The 20,405-nt window shown below is 27.9% G+C and overlaps 2 protein-coding genes across 7 annotated transcripts; one reads left to right on the top strand and one right to left on the bottom strand.

Moving 5' to 3' along the window:
* The first annotated feature begins 4,927 nt into the window (after window positions 1–4,927).
* Window positions 4,928–10,531, top strand: LOC130958578 (pentatricopeptide repeat-containing protein At4g20770-like). 5 transcript variants are annotated; one of them, XM_057885224.1, is made up of 3 exons: window positions 4,928–5,393; window positions 5,712–8,553; window positions 9,557–10,531. In XM_057885224.1, exon 2 carries the CDS (start codon window positions 5,772–5,774, stop codon window positions 8,088–8,090), a length of 2,319 nt encoding a protein of 772 aa, XP_057741207.1. In that variant the 5' UTR covers window positions 4,928–5,393; window positions 5,712–5,771; the 3' UTR covers window positions 8,091–8,553; window positions 9,557–10,531. The 5 variants fall into 5 exon arrangements, with proteins under 5 accessions (XP_057741207.1, XP_057741211.1, XP_057741212.1 ...); XM_057885228.1 differs by lacking the exon at window positions 4,928–5,393 and having other exon boundaries at window positions 5,408–8,553; window positions 9,557–10,013; window positions 10,207–10,531; XM_057885229.1 differs by lacking the exon at window positions 4,928–5,393 and having other exon boundaries at window positions 5,408–8,553; window positions 9,963–10,531.
* Window positions 10,532–11,467: 936 nt separating this feature from the next.
* Window positions 11,468–13,976, bottom strand: LOC130960740 (protein LURP-one-related 12-like). Of its 2 annotated transcripts, XM_057886195.1 has the most exons (3): window positions 13,527–13,976; window positions 12,526–12,871; window positions 11,468–11,794 (listed from the first exon to the last, which is right to left on the bottom strand). In XM_057886195.1, the coding sequence occupies exons 1-3, from the start codon at window positions 13,749–13,751 to the stop codon at window positions 11,676–11,678; spliced, it is 690 nt and encodes a 229-aa protein (XP_057742178.1). In that variant the 5' UTR covers window positions 13,752–13,976; the 3' UTR covers window positions 11,468–11,675. The 2 variants fall into 2 exon arrangements, with proteins under 2 accessions (XP_057742178.1, XP_057742179.1); XM_057886196.1 differs by lacking the exon at window positions 11,468–11,794 and having other exon boundaries at window positions 12,006–12,871; window positions 13,527–13,974.
* Window positions 13,977–20,405: the final 6,429 nt, after the last annotated feature.

Genomic DNA, 20,405 nt, shown 5'->3' with positions numbered 1-20,405 from the left:
AAATTTCACTTTTTAATCGATTGGATTGCATTAACATCGATTGAATTTGGAAAAATTCAAAGTCATCACATTTCAATCGATTGGGTACCATTACCAATCGATTAAAATTGGCAAAACATTCAACTTCATCACCTTCCAATCGATTGGATTACATTACCAATCGATTGAATTTGGCTAAAATTCCAATGTCATCACTTTCCAATCGATTGTATTTGGCAAATCCATGTTGTTTTCGTGAACTCAATCGATTGAGTAACAACAACAATCAATTGTTTTGAGGCATTCATTCGATTGGAAAGTATAACAATCGATTGTTAAGCTTTTTACCATTCTACCTTACAACTTTCAATCGATTGTTTTATGATATAGTGTAAACCAATCGATTGAGTTATCATTCAATCGATTGTTTTGAAAAACCAATTGATTGAATTTCAAGGAAACACAATTTGGAAGCCATGGACGAACGTAACGAGATCAAAATTAATTTTTTAATCAATTGGAATTATTAGGATGAATGGAGGATATAATTGATTGTTATTTTTGTATTTGATTGTTAATAAATATAATAGATAATTGATAAAATAATAATTTATAAAATAAAAAACTATTTTTATAATTAAATAAAATATATGAGGTTAATTTGTAATTAAAATTAGTTCAAGGACTACATAGCAATTGATAAAAAACTCTAAAAACATGTTTTCTACTTAGACCACTAAGTGGTCCAAAAGTTCTTGGACCACCGAATCCTGAGCCGACTTAAAATGCTAATCCAATGTGTTTTATAGTAAGTTAGTGGACTAACAAACTACTAGGGCACCAGATTCAATAGTTGTAGAACGTTTGGACTATTAAATGGTGTCATAATAAAATATGTTTTTTAAGTTTTTTAATAACTGCTAATAGTCTTTATTTAATTTTAATTATAAAATTAATCTTTTATATATTATTTAATTATAAAATTTATTTTTCATTTTATAAATTATTATTTTATCATATATCTATTATGTTTATTAATAATAAAAAACTAAAACAATAACAAATTAGATCTTCCTCGTAATAAATATTTTACAATTTTAATCGATCATAATTTTATCATTGATCCGTTACATATATATTAGATTGAAAAAATTGTGTTTGTTAGAAATTCAATCCATTGGAATTGATACATAATCGATTGAATTTTGCACGGCATGTGAGATTTTTTTATTCAAACGATTGAAATCATCAAAACAATTTGAGAAATACATAGATACACGGGAATAAATCTATTTAAAAATAATTTTTTTCATTATAAATTAAAACAAAAACAATATTTTTCCAATAAATGTGTACTCTTATGTACTCCTATAGTCTGGGAATGTCTAAAACGAGTTCAACCATTATGTGCTTATTGAATGAGCCATACTTATATAGGCCATTAGATTTTATTAGATGAAAATCAAAGGCTAATATAAGAGAGGAGCATTGATAGACTCTAATAAATATAGAATATCATAATACATAAATAAATGCTTTAAATGACAATACTTTAATAGATAGTACTTTAAACGGCAACAAAATCTTTTATTTTTAAATAATTAAATATAAAATATATAAAGATAAAATATATGATTATTTTTTATTTAATAAAATCAATTATTATGCAAAACTTTTTTATAATATTAAAAGATTATATTAAAATAATATTTTAAACTGTAACATAAAAATGTAAAATTATTAAAATTTTATTTTATATTACTTGATAAATAATTAGATTATTATATTCAAAATTTATTAACTAACTACTTTTATTAAAGATATTAATATATATATATATATATTTATTTTATTTTACAATTTCGTATATATGTTCAAATTATGTGACTTATTTTTTAAAATAAAGATGGTTCTATTGATAAATATTATTTTAAACAATTTTATTGAAGTTAAAAATTTAAAAAATAATAAAAAGTTATATTATAATTTGACTATTTTTATTTGTAATTAATTGTTTAATTATTATTTTTTAGTTAATTTTAATTAATTTTATTTTTCAAAAAAAAAAACAAAGTCAAACGGCTAGCATTTTGTACCCACTTTAGTTGGCAGGACGGACCGGCCCGTCCCTCTTAAGGTGCGGGCCTAGGTGAGGCGGGGCGGGGCGGGTTGGGGCGAACTGGCCCGCATTGCCGCCCCTAATATATATACTATCTAGTAATTTTTTTACATATTAAATAATTATAATCATATAATAACATTAAAATCAAAAAACATATTAAATCTGTTATAGTATAACTATTTAAAATATCATTTTAATATAATATTTTAATATTATAAAAAAAATTTGCATAAAAATTTTGCGGGTTTGGCGAATTTTTTTAATTTGACAGGTTTCAAATTTTAGTCCGACCCACCTTTTTTAACGAGTTCGGCGGGTCAGCTCGACGGACTCGACCCGTTTTGCCACTCCTAATATATATATTAAGAAGATTATCACATATTTTACTATATAAAGGTAGAAACTTTTTGTTCTAAGAAGTATAAATTAAATAAATACAAAAAATATAATTTTGTTATTCATTAAGATTAATTATTATGTAAATTTTTTTATAATATTAAAATGATATTTTAAGTTATAATATAAAAATATAAAATAATTAAAATTTATTTTATATTACTTGACAAATAATTAGATTATTATATTAAAAATTTATTAACTAATTACTTTGTTAAATATATTATTATATCATATAATTTTTTATCAAAATATTTGTAAAAGTAAAATTTATTTAAAAAGTTATATATAATACATGAAAATATTAACTTTTTTATTTAGGTATGTATTTAAAATTATATTATTTATTCTGTTTTTTTTAAAAAATTTAAAAAGATAAAAAAATTAGTATTTTCATGTATTATATATAATATTTTAAATAAATTATATTTTTAAAATATTTTTATAAAAAATTATATTATATAATAATATCTTTAATAAACGTAGTTAGTTAATAAATTTTAAATATAATAATCTAATTATTTATCAAGTAATATAAAATAAAATTTTAATTATTTTATATTTTTATGTTAGTTATAGTGTAAAATATTATTTTACTATAATTTTTTTGCAATAATTTATTTTAATAATTAAAAAATATTCATATATTTTATATTTAATTATTTAAGAATAAAAAATTTTGTTACTATTTAAAGTATTGTGTATTAAAGTATTGTCATTTAAAATATTTATTTATATACTAGGATATTCTATATTTATTAGAGTCCATCAATGCTCTTCTTTTATATTAGCCTTTGATTTTCATCTAATAAAATCTAATGGCCTATATAAATGTAGCTCATTTAATAAGCACGTAATGGTCGAGCTCGTTTTAGACATACCCCTATATTCTCCGGTTAATTGTTGCCATTGTCTATTATAAAGTTTAATAATTTGAGTTAGCCAATTTTTTTTAGAATTTGAAGTGAAGTTCGCCTTGCTCTACATAAAAAAAATTCGTATTTGTGAAATTGAAGTTGAAAAATTGGGTTTTGAAAAATAATAATTTTTTTATTTTATTTCAGAAAAAAATCTATTACTAAAAGATAAAAAAATATTTTTCATTATACAATCAATGGAATGATTTTTAAACACTACAGTGAAAAAATTGTTTGGATCTCTATCGCCACTGTGATTATCAATTAATGATGACCAGATATTAAAAAGATGGATAAATAATGAAAAAAATTGGATTTTAAGTAGACGGATAAATAATGAACAAAAATAATGAAAAAATTGATAATCAATCAGATTGATAAACGATTCTAATTGTAAGATTGAGTAATTGTTGATAGATTATTCATCAATTTATAATCTTTATATTAAAGAAAAGATAATATTAGAGTATCTAAATCAAAATAAAAACTTAAAATTTGAAGATAGAAATAATAATTTATAATCACGAGCAGACAAATTTAGAGAAGCGTAACATATAATGTATTGCACAATTCAATCGATTGGGTAATAGAACGAATCGATTGAAGTGTGAAAATCTATATTGCTTTGAAGACTTAAATCGATTAGGTAATATGACTAATCATTGAATAAGAACATGCCTTACAAAATTCAATCGACTGAAGTTTGGAAAACCTGAATTGATTGATTTGTGTATCCAATCAATTGAATTTCTAATATACACGATTTTTCAATCCAATACGTATGTAACAGATCAATGATAAAATTATGACCGATTAATATTGCAAAATATTTATTACGATTAATAGAAGATATAATTTGTTATTGTTTTAATTTTTTATTATTAATAAACATGATAGATGAATGATAAAATAATAATTTATAAAATAAAAATAGATTTTATAATTAAATAATATATAAAGGATTAATTTTATAATTAAAATTAAATAAAGATGTATTTGTAAATAATAATTTGGTTATTAATTTTGTGTATTTATTTATATTTTATATATTATTTTATTATAATTTAATTATTTTATTTGAATTACAGTTAAATAAAATGAACATCACCCATACTATTCAGAATAATTATCGGTTACTGGGATAATAAATATCTCATGTCATAAAACCACTCATCAACCTTTCAAATCTAGAACTTTGATACTATGTCATGAAATCACTCATACCAAGAGCTTAAGCTGAAAGGAAAAAGTAACACTAATTGTTATATCTCTAATACTGAATCGAATAAATATTTCATTGACTCTCTATACTTCTTTTAAAATAAATCTCAGTATTGTGTTTGATGTAAAAGTGTATAGAATTGAGTTACGTTAATGTCTTAGTATCGTATTTATTTTAAATAAAAATAAAAACTAAAATATTTAAAATTACAATAATACCCTTAAATTTAAAATCTTACTCTAACCCAAGCACAATTTCATTTTTTTTTTTAATCAAACTCCAGCCCCTTTCTTCTCGAATCTCTCCCATGAAATTGTAACAGAGATGGGAAGGAATCCTCCGGTCTTCATCGCCGCCGGCAGTGGTGTTGTTGCTGCCATGGTTGTGCCTCTGGGTCTGCATCACCACCGCCCGCGTCATTCACCTCGCCGCTGTCCCTTACGGAGCTCACGTCACTCCCACTTCTCTCCTTGCCGTCCGTCGCTCACCTCGCCGACTTGCGTCTCCGGTCTCCGGCCTCTGCCTACCTCGCAGTCCCTCACCTTCTTTCTCGTCGTCTCTCTCTGGTAAGCCCTCCTCTGCTCGCTCGTGTCGAAGCGCTCTCTCTGCCGGCTTGCCGTCACCGTTGGCTCCTCTGCCTCGTCCCCGGCGCCGCTTGTCTTAGTTTGCCTCTGCTTCATCCGTGCGTCTGCTTCCTCTGCTCGTGATTCCTCCTCGTTTCCGATGCCGTCTTCTTGCTTATGCTTCTGCAGTGTGGGTGAGTTCACTGACTTCACTCTTCGCTGAGTTGTTTTTATTTATTTATGTATTTTTTTCAGTTTTTATTCTATCAATTTTTTATACTGATTTTTTCAGTTTTTCAATTTTAAATTTTGATGTGGGTTTAGATAATTTGTTTAATTTGATGTAATTAGTTATTATTGATTAGAATTAGATAATTGGTTTATTGCTTGCAGCCTCAGTTTCAGTTCATTGTCATGAATCGATGAAATACAGGTTCAGCTCCGGTTTTTTTTAAATTGAATTCATTTTGTTGTATTTTTAGTTTCAAGATAGTCCTTTTTTTAATTTTCAGTGCTACCAATAATAGATTATATAGTCTGACTTGGGAAGTTTAAAGTGAAGCAAGTTATTGATGGAAAGCAAGAGTACCTATTTGGCAAAGATACTTCAGTCGTGCATTGCCAGCAAAGCTCTATCATCCGGCAAGGTTCTCCATGCGAGAATCCTCCGAGTGGGCCTTTTCTCCGACACTTTTCTCTCCAACAACCTCGTCCAATTGTACTCCAACTGCGGTGACATTGTCTCTGCACATCAAGTGTTTGCTAAAATGCCTCAAAGGAACATCTTCTCTTGGAACGCCATCTTGGCTGCCTACTGCAAAAACCGCAACTTGCAAGACGCGTGTTGTTTGTTCCTGGAAATGCCTGAAAGGAACACCATCTCGTTGAACACCATGATCAGTACAATGCTACGTGCTGGCTATGAAAGACAAGCATTGGAGACCTATGATTTGATTATGCTACAAGGTGTTAAACCTTCCCATATAACTTTTACTACTGTTTTTAGTGCTTGTGGTGCTCTTTTGGATGCAGGATGCGGTAGGAAAAATCATGGGGTTGTGATCAAGCTTGGTCTTGATGGTAACATTTATGTAGTTAATGCCCTTTTGTCCATGTATGCTAAGTGTGGCCTTTCTGGGGATGTAATTCGTGTCTTTGATGACATTGATGAGCCTAATGAGGTTACCTTTACTACAATGATGGGTGGATTAGCACAGATGAATCAAGTCAAGGAAGCTTTGGAGATGTTTAGGCTCATGCTGCAAAAGGGGGTTCATGTTGATTCTGTATCTTTGTCCAGTATATTGGGTGTGTGCGCAAAAGGAGGATTTGATGAAAGCGACATTGGTCTATGCAATCAGAGTCATGGAAAACAAGTGCACACACTCTCAATTAAACTGGGATTGGAGGGAGACATCCATTTAAGCAACTCGAAGCTGGATATGTATTCGAAAATAGGGGACATGGATAGCGCTGAAAAAGTTTTCGCGAATATGAGTTGGCATAGTGTTGTTTCTTGGAATGTGATGATAGCTGGGTATGGCAACAAATGCAACACTGAGAAAGCTGTGGAGTATCTCCAGAGAATGCAGTGTTGTGGATATGAACCGGATGATGTTACTTATATCAATATGCTTGCAGCATGTGTCAAGTCTGGGGATGTTAAAACCGGGCGTGATATATTTGATAGCATGCCTTGCCCGAGTTTGAGTTCATGGAATGCTATACTCTCAGCCTATAGCCAGAATGCAGATCATGAAGAGGCACTAAAAATGTTTAGAAAAATGCAATTCCAATATCAGCTTCCTGATCGAACTACATTAGCAGTTATTCTTAGTTCATCTGCGGAACTGGGACTTCTTGAGGCTGGAAAACAGGTTCATGCAGCCTCTCAGAAGTTCGGGTTCTACGAGGATGAGTATGTTTCAAGTGGTCTTATCAATGCGTATTCAAAATGCGGGAAAATGGAGTCTTCAAAGAATGTATTTAATAAGCTGCCCAAAGTAGATGTTGTTTGTTGGAACTCAATGATAGCAGGGTTTTCAATAAATTCTCAGGACAACGAAGCTTTCTCTTTCTTTAAGCAGATGCGCCAATGCGGCTTCTATCCTTCAGAGTTTTCATTTACTATCATTATGAGCTCTTGCGCAAAACTATCTTCATTATCCCAGGGACGCCAGGTTCATGCTCAGATCATAAAAGATGGTTATGAAGATGACATATTTGTTGGCGGTTCTCTTATAGAAATGTATTGTAAATGTGGAAATGTGGATCAAGCCAGATACTTTTTCGATATAATGCCAAGTAAAAACACTGTTACCTGGAACGAAATGATACATGGTTATGCACAGAATGGATATGGCGACGAGGCTGTTTCCCTTTACAAGGACATGATCACATCTGGTGAAAAACCCGATGATATTACTTTTGTTGCCGTCTTAACTGGTTGTAGCCACTCTGCATTGATTGACGAAGGAATTGAGATATTCAATTCAATTCAGCAAAGATTTGGAGTGGTGCCAAAGTCAGATCATTACACTTGCATCATAGATTGCCTCAGCCGAGCAGGGCGATTCCAAGAAGTAGAAGTGATCCTAGATACTATGCCATGCAAGGATGATCCAGTTGTTTGGGAAGTGGTGTTAAGCTCATGCCGCATTCACACTAACTTGAGCTTAGCAAAAAGAGCAGCGGAGGAACTCTTCCGGTTGGACCCTCTAAATTCGGCATCTTACGTGCTTCTAGCAAACATGTACTCTTCTCTGGGAAGATGGGAGGATGCAAGGGCTGTCAGGGATGTAATGAGTAATAATAGGGTCCGCAAGGATCCTGGTTATAGCTGGAGTGAGTACAAGAATGATATTCAGCACATTATGGAAAACAATCTATAGACTATAATCTTCCACCTGATTGGCAAGAAGTTCAATTAAGAAATATGATATCACTGTGATAGTGGATGAAAAATCAATGCCATCTCTACATTGGAAATCCTATACATACATGTAAAGCTCACTCATTTTGTTGGCCTTGAAGTAGGAGGTGGCAGCACCTCACACCATAATTGGGTGGTTCATCACTCCATGAGTTCTTTGCACTGCAAATTCTTCAGAGGGTGAAATTGGGTGCGGGCATGTGGTTTGTGGTGCAGTTCTTTCCCAATTTGGTGGCTTCTTTTTCAATTGATGCGTACAAGTGGTGGGAGTGGAAGCAGTAAGCTTGCTTTGCAAGCTGCTTCTTGTCCTATTAATAGCAAAGTTCATTTATGGGTTTGGTAACCATAGCGAATTGAAACATTGATAGAGACATTGATGGCAGCGGAGCGGCGCTTGTTCCATGGCGGAATGGGATTCAAAGGTATTCATGACCGCCTTCTTCCATAATTGCTCCAACCACCTCCTCTTTGCTCCATAATCTTAACAGTAGTGATTATATATACCGTTTACTAATGTGATGTGTCTATTTATAAAAAATCGTCACGTAAATAACAACTTTTGGAGCGAAATTTCACCTGTTTTGGTAGGATTCGTGGTAAATAGAGAGCAGTTGATAAATGTTATATATAAACTCAAGATAATAAATGTTTCACTGCCCAAAACTATATAATTTCTATGCTCATGTGGCTGCAACGGTACACGCACCATTGTAGATAACGAAATACATTGACAACTTCGTTTCGTTTTGCACTATCTAATGACAAAAGGACATACATGTCCACCGTTTGCTATCATGGAGGACAATACTTTTTTTTCCTTTAACGACTAATTAGTCTGAGGTTGAAATCCTTATGGATCTAATTGTAACTTTACTCTATGAATAATATGTAGACAATGACTTGCTTTGGTTGTTTATTTGTGTTTGTGATGGTTGTGTCATTTTATTTTAATCTTTTGACTGAGATTTATGAACTTAAGCTTTTAGATTTTTGTCCAAATTTAAGAGCTTAGTTTGTGCTCTCTGCTTTTCCTGTGAACATTATAACATCGGGAGTATCTTCCCATTCGGACTTTCCGTCATCTAGTTATAATTGGCATTATGGTTTGTGTTATTATGACCTGAAGTGTATGAATATAAAATTGATTGAATACAAAGCAAATTCCGAACACCCCTTTATGGGCCCTATATTTTGATGTGCATATCTATGTTTGTACTTTCCAACCTTTTGTGATCCAATCTCTCAAATAAGTTTTGTTATGCTATTATTATTTACTCTGTGATGTATACCTCATGATTTAAAGGAATGCATTTTTAAAAAACCAAGTGCAATGGATGTGGAACATAATAGGAAAGCTAGACTGGTTGGAAAGCTATGATCATATATATGCTCATAAAGTGGGGTGATTTTTTTCCTATGAAGCAGGAGCAGACAGCATCTCCATGACTTGGTTTGGCCTTGAGAATTTCACAGACCATGGAATTGGGGTGACCGCTTCCTTCTCTTGGTAATTTTTTTGGGCATAAATGCAGATTCGGGTGTGCTTCTGAAGGATTGTTCTGCAGCAACTTGAGTCAGTCATAAGTTGTTTGAATCTCTGAAGTTGTGGTAGCTTCTTTTTCGATGGATGATTGGATTTGGTGGAAATTTAGGAGTTGGAAGCAGTGGAATTTATTGCTTGCTTCGACCCTTCTTTTTTGCTGTTGAGACTAAGTGGAAATTCTAATTTTCCATTTTGATAATTATTATGCTTTCAGTTCTTGATTATTGAATTTACCTAGGAAAGTAGATACAAGAGTTTAATTTATTGTTTATGTTTTCTGTTTTGCAGCAACTTCAGAAGATGAAACATACAAATTTTCAAGTTCATGTGTATGATGAGGTAAAAGGAACGGTTTCATGGGATTTAAAGATCTGGGAAAAAGGGAAATAGTGACAACAATATTACTATGATATATGTATTTAAGTAGCTGGTTATCCGGCCACAATGTCATAGCTCGATTTTCATAGTTATCATAGTAATATTGTTGTCATAGTAATATTTAAGATTGTTCTCTAATTATTTTTTTTCCCAGATAACACTTTAGACAAGCAAATAAATCTGGTCAGGGTGTTGTGTTTTTGCTCATTATGAATTATGAATTGGGTAAGGTATTTGTGGCTTTAGGACTTTTTGGTTTGAAATCAATGCAAGAGGGTACAACAAATGTCTCAGCTTGAGAGTAAGGTGGGTGCACTACTATTTGCATGTTGGGAGTATTTAACCTTAAATTTTGTTTTCTTTCCAGTGATTCAGATTTTAGTCCCTTGAGGCTCCTAGCGTTTAGGTTCAGGAAGGTTTTATCCATTACTAAGTAATTTTTTGTAAACTCATGTATTTTTTCTCTATAATATTTATTTTCTCAAACCACCTTATTCTGTTGTTGCATGCTTTATAATCTATATCTATATGTATGAAAAGAAAGAATACCATCATTCAAGTTCACACAATTAATAGATTTGTTCAATGTACATACAAAAATAGCATATAAAGTTTAAAAAACTGCGGATATTGGATCTGATTCGATCCGCGATGACCTTTAAACACAATATCTAAATTCAATAGCATACATAAATTGATATTTGGACACCCAAAAAAAAAATTTATATTAAAATTTTAAATATTTCTCCTTAATCCCATGCATAGCACAAGTTAATACACTAGTGAGTGTGAGTGTGTGTGTAAAATAGTTGTGTGTGTCTATAAAATTTGTATTGGATTTATAGAAACTACTAGAGTTATTAACTGACATAACAACTAAAATGAATTATATATCTAATTATTCTTACCAGCACCATAATGTACCAACTATAGTCTTCAGTCTTTTCTTTGCTGGCTTGATATGATTTAAATATTTAATTTGATGCGTTGTTTAAATATCTCTTTTCTGAACACTTAACTTTTTAATCATATGCGATACGTATATTTATATAAATAAATATTTTATATTATTTTTATATATATTATTATAATATACATGCGGACAACCTTCTCTCAAACGTTTTAATTAATAAATTGAAATAAATTGTGGAATAATAAATTGAACAATAATGTGCACATTTCCCTCGCGACCATTCTATATCGGAGAAGTTTTCATTATAAATATTAAAGGAAAAGAATATCACCTGAAAAGTCCTCATTATAAATAAGTGAAAATTCAGGCGCAGCTAATTTTATGTTCATAACTTAAGGTTGTTGTATTTTTCTAGACAAAAAAAAAAATTCAAGAACATATCATGCACGGGAAGAAAATAATAAATTATTAAAATAATAAATTATTTTTCATCAATCCTTTTCAATACCAATAATGAACACAAGTAGTTACTATATATCTCCTCTCACAAGCTCCTTCATATATCATCCAAACTTTTTGTACCTTGGGAGAAAAAGGAGATAAAAGAAGGGAGACAACAATTTATTTAACTAAAGCACAAATCGAATTCTAAATATACATTTATATTATCAGGATACCAATGAAAAAAACACAACGTAATTTAATTGAAGTCACTTGAAAATGGGAATAAATCCCCAATTTAGACATTGAAATTGTAATTCTCGTTCAATTTCATTTCTAACATTTAAAAAATAGTGATTGAATCTCTGAAGTTGTATTTCATCAGTCCCTGAAATCATAAATAATTCAAATTAGTCTATGAAAAATAATTATTAACTCAAATTAGTTTATAAAACCTATCACATTACATAAAAAATTCAAAATTGTAGTTCTTAAGAATAAAAGTTTGGTTTTGCTAATTAAAGTTATTTATGATAGAACGTTTTATTTTTTTTATACAATAAATGGAAACACCAATAATTGCTTTAAAAAAGTACAATTTTTAGCTTTCGAACAAATTTTTTTTATATTTAACACCTGAATTAAGCACAACAATACAATTTAACTAAACCCATAAAAGATGGTTTAAATCAATTCTTATCATGGTAAGATTTAATGCAATTCTAAAATTAAGTGGTGACATAGATAGCTTCACATATAAAAAGGTTCACATATCACTATCTAAATGGAAATAGATTAACATCTAATATGTTGTATATATTCTTAAAACTTGAATCCAAGACTATTTTTTAGAAAATATTAAAATATTCATGCTTTTGACTAAAAAGTTTGATACAAGTATATTTCATCTTTATTTCCTTTTCACATAAAATTTAAATTTACAAGATGGCAAAGGTGGAACTCATTAAAAGGTACACCTCAAAAAAAGATTAGTCAATTACATCAAACACAAATATTTTTTTTTTTTTAAAAAGAAAAGGAGAGAAAATGCAAATTCTTAATCTTCTGTAGTAGGGTGCACCGGAGACTCCGTGGTTCCACTTTCAAAGTAATTCTCACCGTTGATCTGATCAAGGACCAAGACCAATCCCATGGCAAGTGCACCATCAAATCCAGGCTTAACGCAAAGCGAGAAGACTTCTTTCCCAAGCATTACACTTGTGGTGGAGTCCACCTTTCGACGAATCTCAGCCATTAATTTCTTCGCTGCGTTATAGATCTTGCAACAACGCTGCGAAAAGCAACCTTCGATGTGATACTCCACACCGGGCTTATCGTATACCTCCACTATAACACTCGCTCGTGACCGTCCGATTAAAGATGTTCTCTTCATACTGAACAATGCTTTATCACCGTCGATTCTTTCTCCTTTGAAACCTTCCCACCGTTGATGAAGACTGGGCCTCTGCATCACAAATATAAACTCAGTGAGTCGACTCGAATAAACGAATAAATATCCTATTTTATTGGAATAAGTAAAGGGTACTAATTTTTAACTTGATAACATTAGCTAATTTTTTTATTGTAAAATTATTCTTTTAATTTTTATTTTTTACAGTATTTAAGATTAAAATTCAGCATTTGAAATTCAGTATTTAGGATGTAAAATTTAAAAATTTAAGATAAAAAGTAATTTCAAAGAATTAAATAATCTTAATAGAAAAAAAATATTTAATTAAACTCATTTTATTGTAAAAAATATTTTACATTGATTTGATCCTTTACCATGCATGTAGATGATGTTAATCAAATAATTGTAATATTTTTTAAAAGTTTAGTTTTAATACAGTAATATAATATACTAAAATAGTTATTTAAATAATTATTATTTTAATATAATAATACATAATTAGATATTGAATTGACAATGCATCAAATTCTTTTATTATAAAGCAAACGGAAAATTAAAATGATTTAGATATTTTATGTTGTCAAGTAAGTAGTACTAACTCGATCGAACTCACTGAGCTGACTCACTCATTCAGGATCAGAAGGGAAGAAGAAACAGAAAACAAAGTAAATTAAGAACAAAAGAAACCGATCATGAATAACGAACGTACCTTTCGTTTTACGGTGAGAAGACATCGACCTTGTGGATCCATGAGAACGAGCTCATCCTTGTCACGTGCATCGGGACCGTAAGAGTCAACTCGGAAAACGAGTTGGCCCTTGCAATCATAGACGGTGAAGCCATCGCCAGCAAAGAACCGTGAAGTTTTCAGCACCGTCAGATTCCTCTCTTCTCCTGAAACGTACTCTTCTTGCACAACAAACTCTTCCTTCATAATATTAATAATAATAATAATAATTATCTTTTCTATGAGAAGCGGTGTAATTCAAATGAGCGATGAAGAAATGAGTAAGTTATTGAGAGGAGTGCATATATATATATATATATATAGTATATGGTTTGTGAGAGAAAAAAATGGGAATTAACACTTTAATGTGTTACTCGGAGAATTTGATAAGCCTTTTATGTTTGGCGTGAGCTGTAAAGTGTAGGGCATTGGTTTCTCATTAGAAATGTGGAATATATAAAAGGTAATGACTGATTATGTGAGTGCTCTTCCTCTTCACTATTTTTCCTTTTTTTTTTTTTTAAATAATGAATATTATTGCAAAAGGTGGGATTTGCGTGTGTGCACTGTGCCCTACAGATATGGATGCTTGGATTGATATTGATTATTGATACTCTAGTTTATACTTATGTGGAACTTTTTTGACAAGTTAAAAAGGAAAATTTTCCATTTTAATTAACAGATTTCTCAAAGTTATTGTTTTACTAAAATATAATTTATAGAATAATTTTTTATCATTTACTGCTGACACTATATATTCTTTATCATCAAAGCGGGTATTAATAATTTATCCAAAAAATTATTTAATGAAATTTCAGTTTAAATTATTTTATATATGTGTATAAGTAAACTCAAGTTAATTTGTAATGTTTTTTATTTATTTAATTTTAATGTACTTTTAATATAAAATAATTTTATATATATTTAATTATATAATGTTATATTATTAAAAATAAATATTATTTTTATTAATTATATAAATGATTATTTAAAAAATAAATATAATTATATAAAATATTTTATATTATTACTATATTAAAATTAAATTTTTGTTTATATATATATATTAAAAAATAAAAAACACAACCGATAGAGACAGGGTTTAGTTAATGGTTAGTTGTTACTTACTCATCAGTCACCCCTTTGATTCTTCAATATAGATTGGTTGCCTTTTAACTTGGCTGTTAACTTTATAATGAATATTAAATAATTTGGTTTTGGCTTTTGACTAACCTTGTGCGGTTTTGGACACTCCAGGTGTTTTCGAAAAGGAAAAGTATAGGTGAATCTTTTTCCTATTTTTTTTTACAGTTCTCAAGTAATTTTTTTTATTTTTTTACCAAATCATATATTTATTTATACTTTGATTGCATTTAATTTAATTCCGTATTTATGAATATTCAATTAATAGAATTAGAGTTCTTGTTCAATTCAAATCATTCAAATTTTTTTTTTATTTTTTATTTTTAGTTTTTAGAAATATAGAAATTCTATTTAGAGTTATATTTTTATATTTATAATATAAAAATATTAAATACATAATGCAAATTATTTGCGTCCAATAGGATTTGAACCTATACCAAAGGTTTAGAGGACCTCTGTCCTATCTATTAGACAATGAAAATATTAAATAATATAAATAATAGATATATCGAATATTTATTTTATTAGTGTACGGATGATTATTTTAATATTAAAATTTAGAAGGTTAATTTGAAAGTATAATATGTTTTTATTTAATTAGTGGTTATTCATGTTGTTCAATAAAATCATTGTCTCCCTAATATTTTCCATTAGAGAAAGTACAGTTAGTTAGGGAGATAGATGTTTTAGTTTTTCTTTTTCATTTTTTTAGAATTGAATTCCTTCTTACTTAAATAATTTGTTATAAAATTATTTATTCAAAAATTTTAAATTAATAATAAGATATTATGACTCTTCAAATAAAAATTTCTTTTACTCCTCAAATGTAATTATGCATAAGGTAAAAAGGATAATCTTTTTTTTTAGCTTGTCCGATAAGAAATTTCTTAACAATAATCAAATTCTAAATATTAAAGTTTCTTATTTTATTATTAATAATGATCGGATTTTAAATTTTAGATTTTTTATTATAACAGTTTTAATATTATATTATAAAATTTATTATTCCAAAATTTAAACTAATTAAAAAATATGAATAATTATATTTTTAATATTTTTTAAATTTATCATTGATTAAAATTTTATAAAAAAATATTAATCTATTATTAAAATTATATTTCTTCAATTAATAACATAATTAACATATCATGTTCTTAAAAGTATTTCTTAATTTATTTTATTTTATTTTATTAATTTAAATATATATTATATATTTGATTTAATTTATTATTACGTTAATATTTGAGTTATTGTTTACTAATTTTTTTATTTTTTTCTTTGATCTTAAATATTTTAATTTTAAATTTTAAATTTTTATCCGCTATTTATATTTTTTTATTTTAATATTAAATATAATATTTTTATTAACATTTTCTTGTAATTTATTGTTTAATATCTATATGTCTACTCTTTATTATACGATCGTAAATATTTTTTTCAATTTATTAGAAGAACACAATTTTATTCTTTTATTTTTTATTTTATTTATTTCTGTATTTCATAATTTATTTATTGTAAAAAATCATATATGTTAGAAAAAAAATTATTTTCTCTTATGATGCATTATTTTTATTCTTTGATTTTTTTTTCATAAACTATAAAATATTATTATTTTTTATTGTACTCGTTCTCTTCTATCATTTTATAAGAATTAAGACAAGATATTTTTAGATATAAATACAGCTATTTCAACTCAAAAATAGACAAAATATATTGATAAATTTTAACAGATAATAATATTGATAATATTATTTTGATTTTAAAAATGAATATAATACTAAAATATAAAATCGTTCTAGATAAATTTTAAGAAAAACAATTCTCTTTAATAATTATTTTGCTATGATAATAAAAAGGTATTTTATGGGCAAATTTTATCCAACGTTAGATTGTATTTGCTCAAATCAGTTTTAATACAAGAGTAAAAAAATTTTAAAATTTTACTCATAAATTATAAAAAAAAATTATAAATTCAACCACTAATTTGTTTAAAGAGAAATCTTTAAAAAGATAGAATCTTAATATAAATATTTTAATTTAATTATAAACTATATATTATTATTATTGAGTAATTATTATTTCATCACTCATTGATTTTATTATTTTTAATATTAAAAATAATTAAATTTATAATTTTTTATAATAAAAATTACTATGTGTGTTTTTTATTTAAAAAAATTATATATTTTTGTATATTATTGTGTCCATAATACCAATACACATATACTAGTTAATATAAAAAAATATGCCAAAGAGAAAAGACAATTTCACATAAGTCAACTCTTGCCTTTATTGTTGTTCATAAGTCAACTCTTGTTGAAAATATCAATCTACTTTTACACCGATTTAACAAGAAAAAAATTTTAATTTGTCAACATGTAGCTAGGCGTCTTTGAAGATAAAAGTTTGCGAAAATAACCATATTTTATTATTTATTAATCATAACTGTTTACGCTAAACAAAATTTACAGAATTTAGTTAGTCAGGCTTTAGGACCCACAATAGAAAAATATGAAATTAGATAAGCAATTTAGATGAAGTTTGGTTTACAACCCAAAATATTTTCCTAACTTCTCCAAAACTTGAAATATAACTACCATTACTATAAAATTAGAAGATCTTCACTATCCAAATTAAATGATAGGGACATGTAAATAACTTAGCTTAATAGTTCAGATCCAACTTTTTTCAAGCAGAAAACGAGTTAAATCCTAAAATATTTTTTGAAATTGGCTACATGCATTAAAGTAATATCTAAAATTTCGCATTTTGTAACAGTTGTCTTGTAAAAAAGGTTAACCTATAATAAAGTTTTTTACTCTATTTATTTATTTTTAATTAGGTAGGCATCCTACAAGAGAACACATTTTAAGTTATAGGCTTGGAAAAAATTACGTTATATATAGGACAATTTACATAAATAAAATAAATAGAAAAAAGTGTTACACAAATATAACAATTCAAAAAATTAGACATAAATGCAACAAACTTATTTTATATAATCCGCGATATCCTAAAGCGATTTTTAATTACACGTAATTTGCTAGACTCTGTCGTGAATTACGTTCAAATGCTGAAATACATAAACCGTTATACTCTGCAGCGATTTATGAAGAGATAGGTCCAAAGTGTGTTTTGCAAGATTTTGTAGCGGATTATGAAGGGCATGACACAATGATACAAATTCATGAATGTCAGTATAATAGTAAGAAACCATAATGTAAAATATATGAAGTGTGTGTTTGACAAACGCGTTAGAGAAAAGAAAATTTTTCATCTAATTTTTTAACAGTAACCAGTCACCATGAACATAAACGCAGAAGCAATAAATTTTAGCTTCATTGTGTTCAGAAGTGGAATCACTTCTCTTTTCTTTAACGTGTTTGCGAAACACACACTTCATATATTTTACATCATGATTTCTTACTATTATACTGGTATTCATAAATTTGTATCATTGTGCCACTCCCTTCACAATTCGTTACAGGATTTCGCAAAATACACTTTGAACCTATTTTTTTTAAACCACTGTAGAATATAATAGTTTATGTGTTTCAGCGTTTGAATATAATTTGCGACAAAATCTAATGGATTATATATTTATATGTAATTAAAAATTGTTTTAGAATATCACATAATACATATAAATAGGTTTATTATATTTGTATTTAATTTTTTAAATTGTTGTATTTGTATAATATTTTTAACTATTTATTTTATTTATGTAAATTGTCCTTATATATGAATAGTTTTTATAAAGTTATAACTTTAGGTCATCACATGGATCCTTAAAATATTTGGCACTCTTTATGCTAACGGAATATATATAGAGGTCGGTTAAGAGGATATGATTTATGGTGGTTGTTTGGTTTACTGCCATAACTAGCAAGCCAAACATATAATTATGAGACAATAAAAAGTAAAATGTACAATAATCTTTGTGTTTGGTTTTCGTTTTACTTTTCCAAAATTACTTGTGAATTTGGTTGGCGTTATGTTTGGTGACCTAAAGTTGAGTTTTACATACTCTCCCATTTTCTGGAAATTAAATTTTTGTTTGGCCATTATATAAATAGAGAGAGGGGTATATTTTAGTATTCTATGTGGCTATAATGGTTATAATATTTTAAAAATGTTAATAAAATTAAAATATTTTTGCGCTTTTTAAAAGAGTTGTTAAAAAAAGTATTATCAAATTGTAAAAAAAAATATATATATAATTTTAATTTTAACAACACTGTATAATTATTATAATTATTATAAAGATAAAATTGAATCAAATTAAAAAATTAAGAATAAAATTAAAATAAAATTTAAAAATATTTTTTTTAATTTTAAAAGATAAAAAATATATTTTACTCTTCTTGTTAATTATACATCTCTAAAAAGTAGCGTTTTGTGTGGATGAACTTCCGAGGTATAGCTCGTCTCTTGCGCTGTCGTAACATGCCTTTTTTTTAATGGAGTGAGAATAACTCGGACGTCAAAAAGTGGATAAACTTTCGAGGTATAAAGACACTCCAACGCTTAAGTCAATAAGTGTTTAAGAGGTATAAGAATTATATGATTATAGAATGTTAAATATGAAATAGAACTTATCATGTCATATATAATAATTCTATGAATATAAAATGTTAGACATAAAATAGAACTTATCATACATGAAATGGAATTTATCATGTCTGTCCCTTGAAATATAGAAATTGGTGTCTTTATAAACATAGAGTTGATGTTATGACCGTTTGTCATTAAGTCACAATAATGGTTATTAAAATCATCCGTTACAAACTTAGAATGAAGGCAAATAAAGTCGAGTTATGACTCATAATGCACAATAAAGACCGAGTTATAAGGTGATGAATTATATAGTTTAATTCAAAATATATATTATAGATAATGAGGGCCTATTATTGTATTTCTTGAGCTTTTATTGTCAAACACACACGCACGCACATGCGCACACATACAACTACTGAAATTAATCTTTTCAAATTAAAAGAGATGACCACTTTTTTTTAAGTTTGTTTATCTTATAAAATTTTTATAAATATATGAAACAAAAATTAAGTAAAAAAAATATTTTTTACTTAAAAAGAAAAACAAACGCATTTATATTACGATCATATAGCAATATTAGGTGATGAACTTTGCTTTCTACTAGAATCCAATCCAAGAAATCCTATGCCATACTAAAATACTGAAAGCCTACAAGGAAGTCCAAAATAGTAAACCCGTTCGTGTGGGTAGGGTGTTATTGGTTTAGGTTGGTTCGGTTTTAGACCAAAAACTAATCGAATCGATCCGTTCGATTTTTACATAATATTAATCAATCGATTTGTTGTCTGCGTAACAATCGAACCGAATCGAACCGAACTAAAAGCGGTTTGATTCGGTCAGTTTTTTCGATTTTTAACTAATAGAAAATTAATCTTAATAAAATGATATTCAAAACAATCAATAAATTGAAATAATATTACATTACATTCAAATTCAACACAATTTCAACTCATTCCAATAACTAAACATAAAACAAATACATTTGTTAAGTCTAAAATTTCTATTTCAATGTATTACTTAACTATTTCTGCGGTTCGGTTTGATTCGGTTCGATTTCTGCTGAGCCAACTAAACACCGAACCGAACCGATCGGTTTACTTCAAAAAAAACTAAAAAATCGAATTTTTTTTCGGTTTTTATTCAGTTGTTGTAAATTTCGAT

The sequence above is a fragment of the Arachis stenosperma genome, chromosome 2 (genome assembly GCF_014773155.1).
Source record: "Arachis stenosperma cultivar V10309 chromosome 2, arast.V10309.gnm1.PFL2, whole genome shotgun sequence".
Lineage (NCBI taxonomy): Eukaryota > Viridiplantae > Streptophyta > Magnoliopsida > Fabales > Fabaceae > Arachis > Arachis stenosperma.
Note: the sequence above shows the minus strand (reverse complement) of the source record. Positions and strands in the feature narration are given on the sequence as shown.

Excerpts from the sequence above, each read along its gene's own strand:
- LOC130958578 (XM_057885224.1), top strand. The coding sequence starts at position 5,772 with ATGGAAAGCAAGAGTACCTATTTGGCAAAGATACTTCAGTCGTGCATT.
- LOC130960740 (XM_057886195.1), bottom strand. The coding sequence starts at position 13,751 with ATGAAGGAAGAGTTTGTTGTGCAAGAAGAGTACGTTTCAGGAGAAGAG. Across the intron at positions 12,872-13,526 it reads TTCTCACCGTAAAACGAAAG|AGGCCCAGTCTTCATCAACG; the intron begins GTACGTTCGTTA and ends TTTGTGATGCAG. Across the intron at positions 11,795-12,525 it reads GGTCCTTGATCAGATCAACG|GGACTGATGAAATACAACTT; the intron begins GTGAGAATTACT and ends TTATGATTTCAG.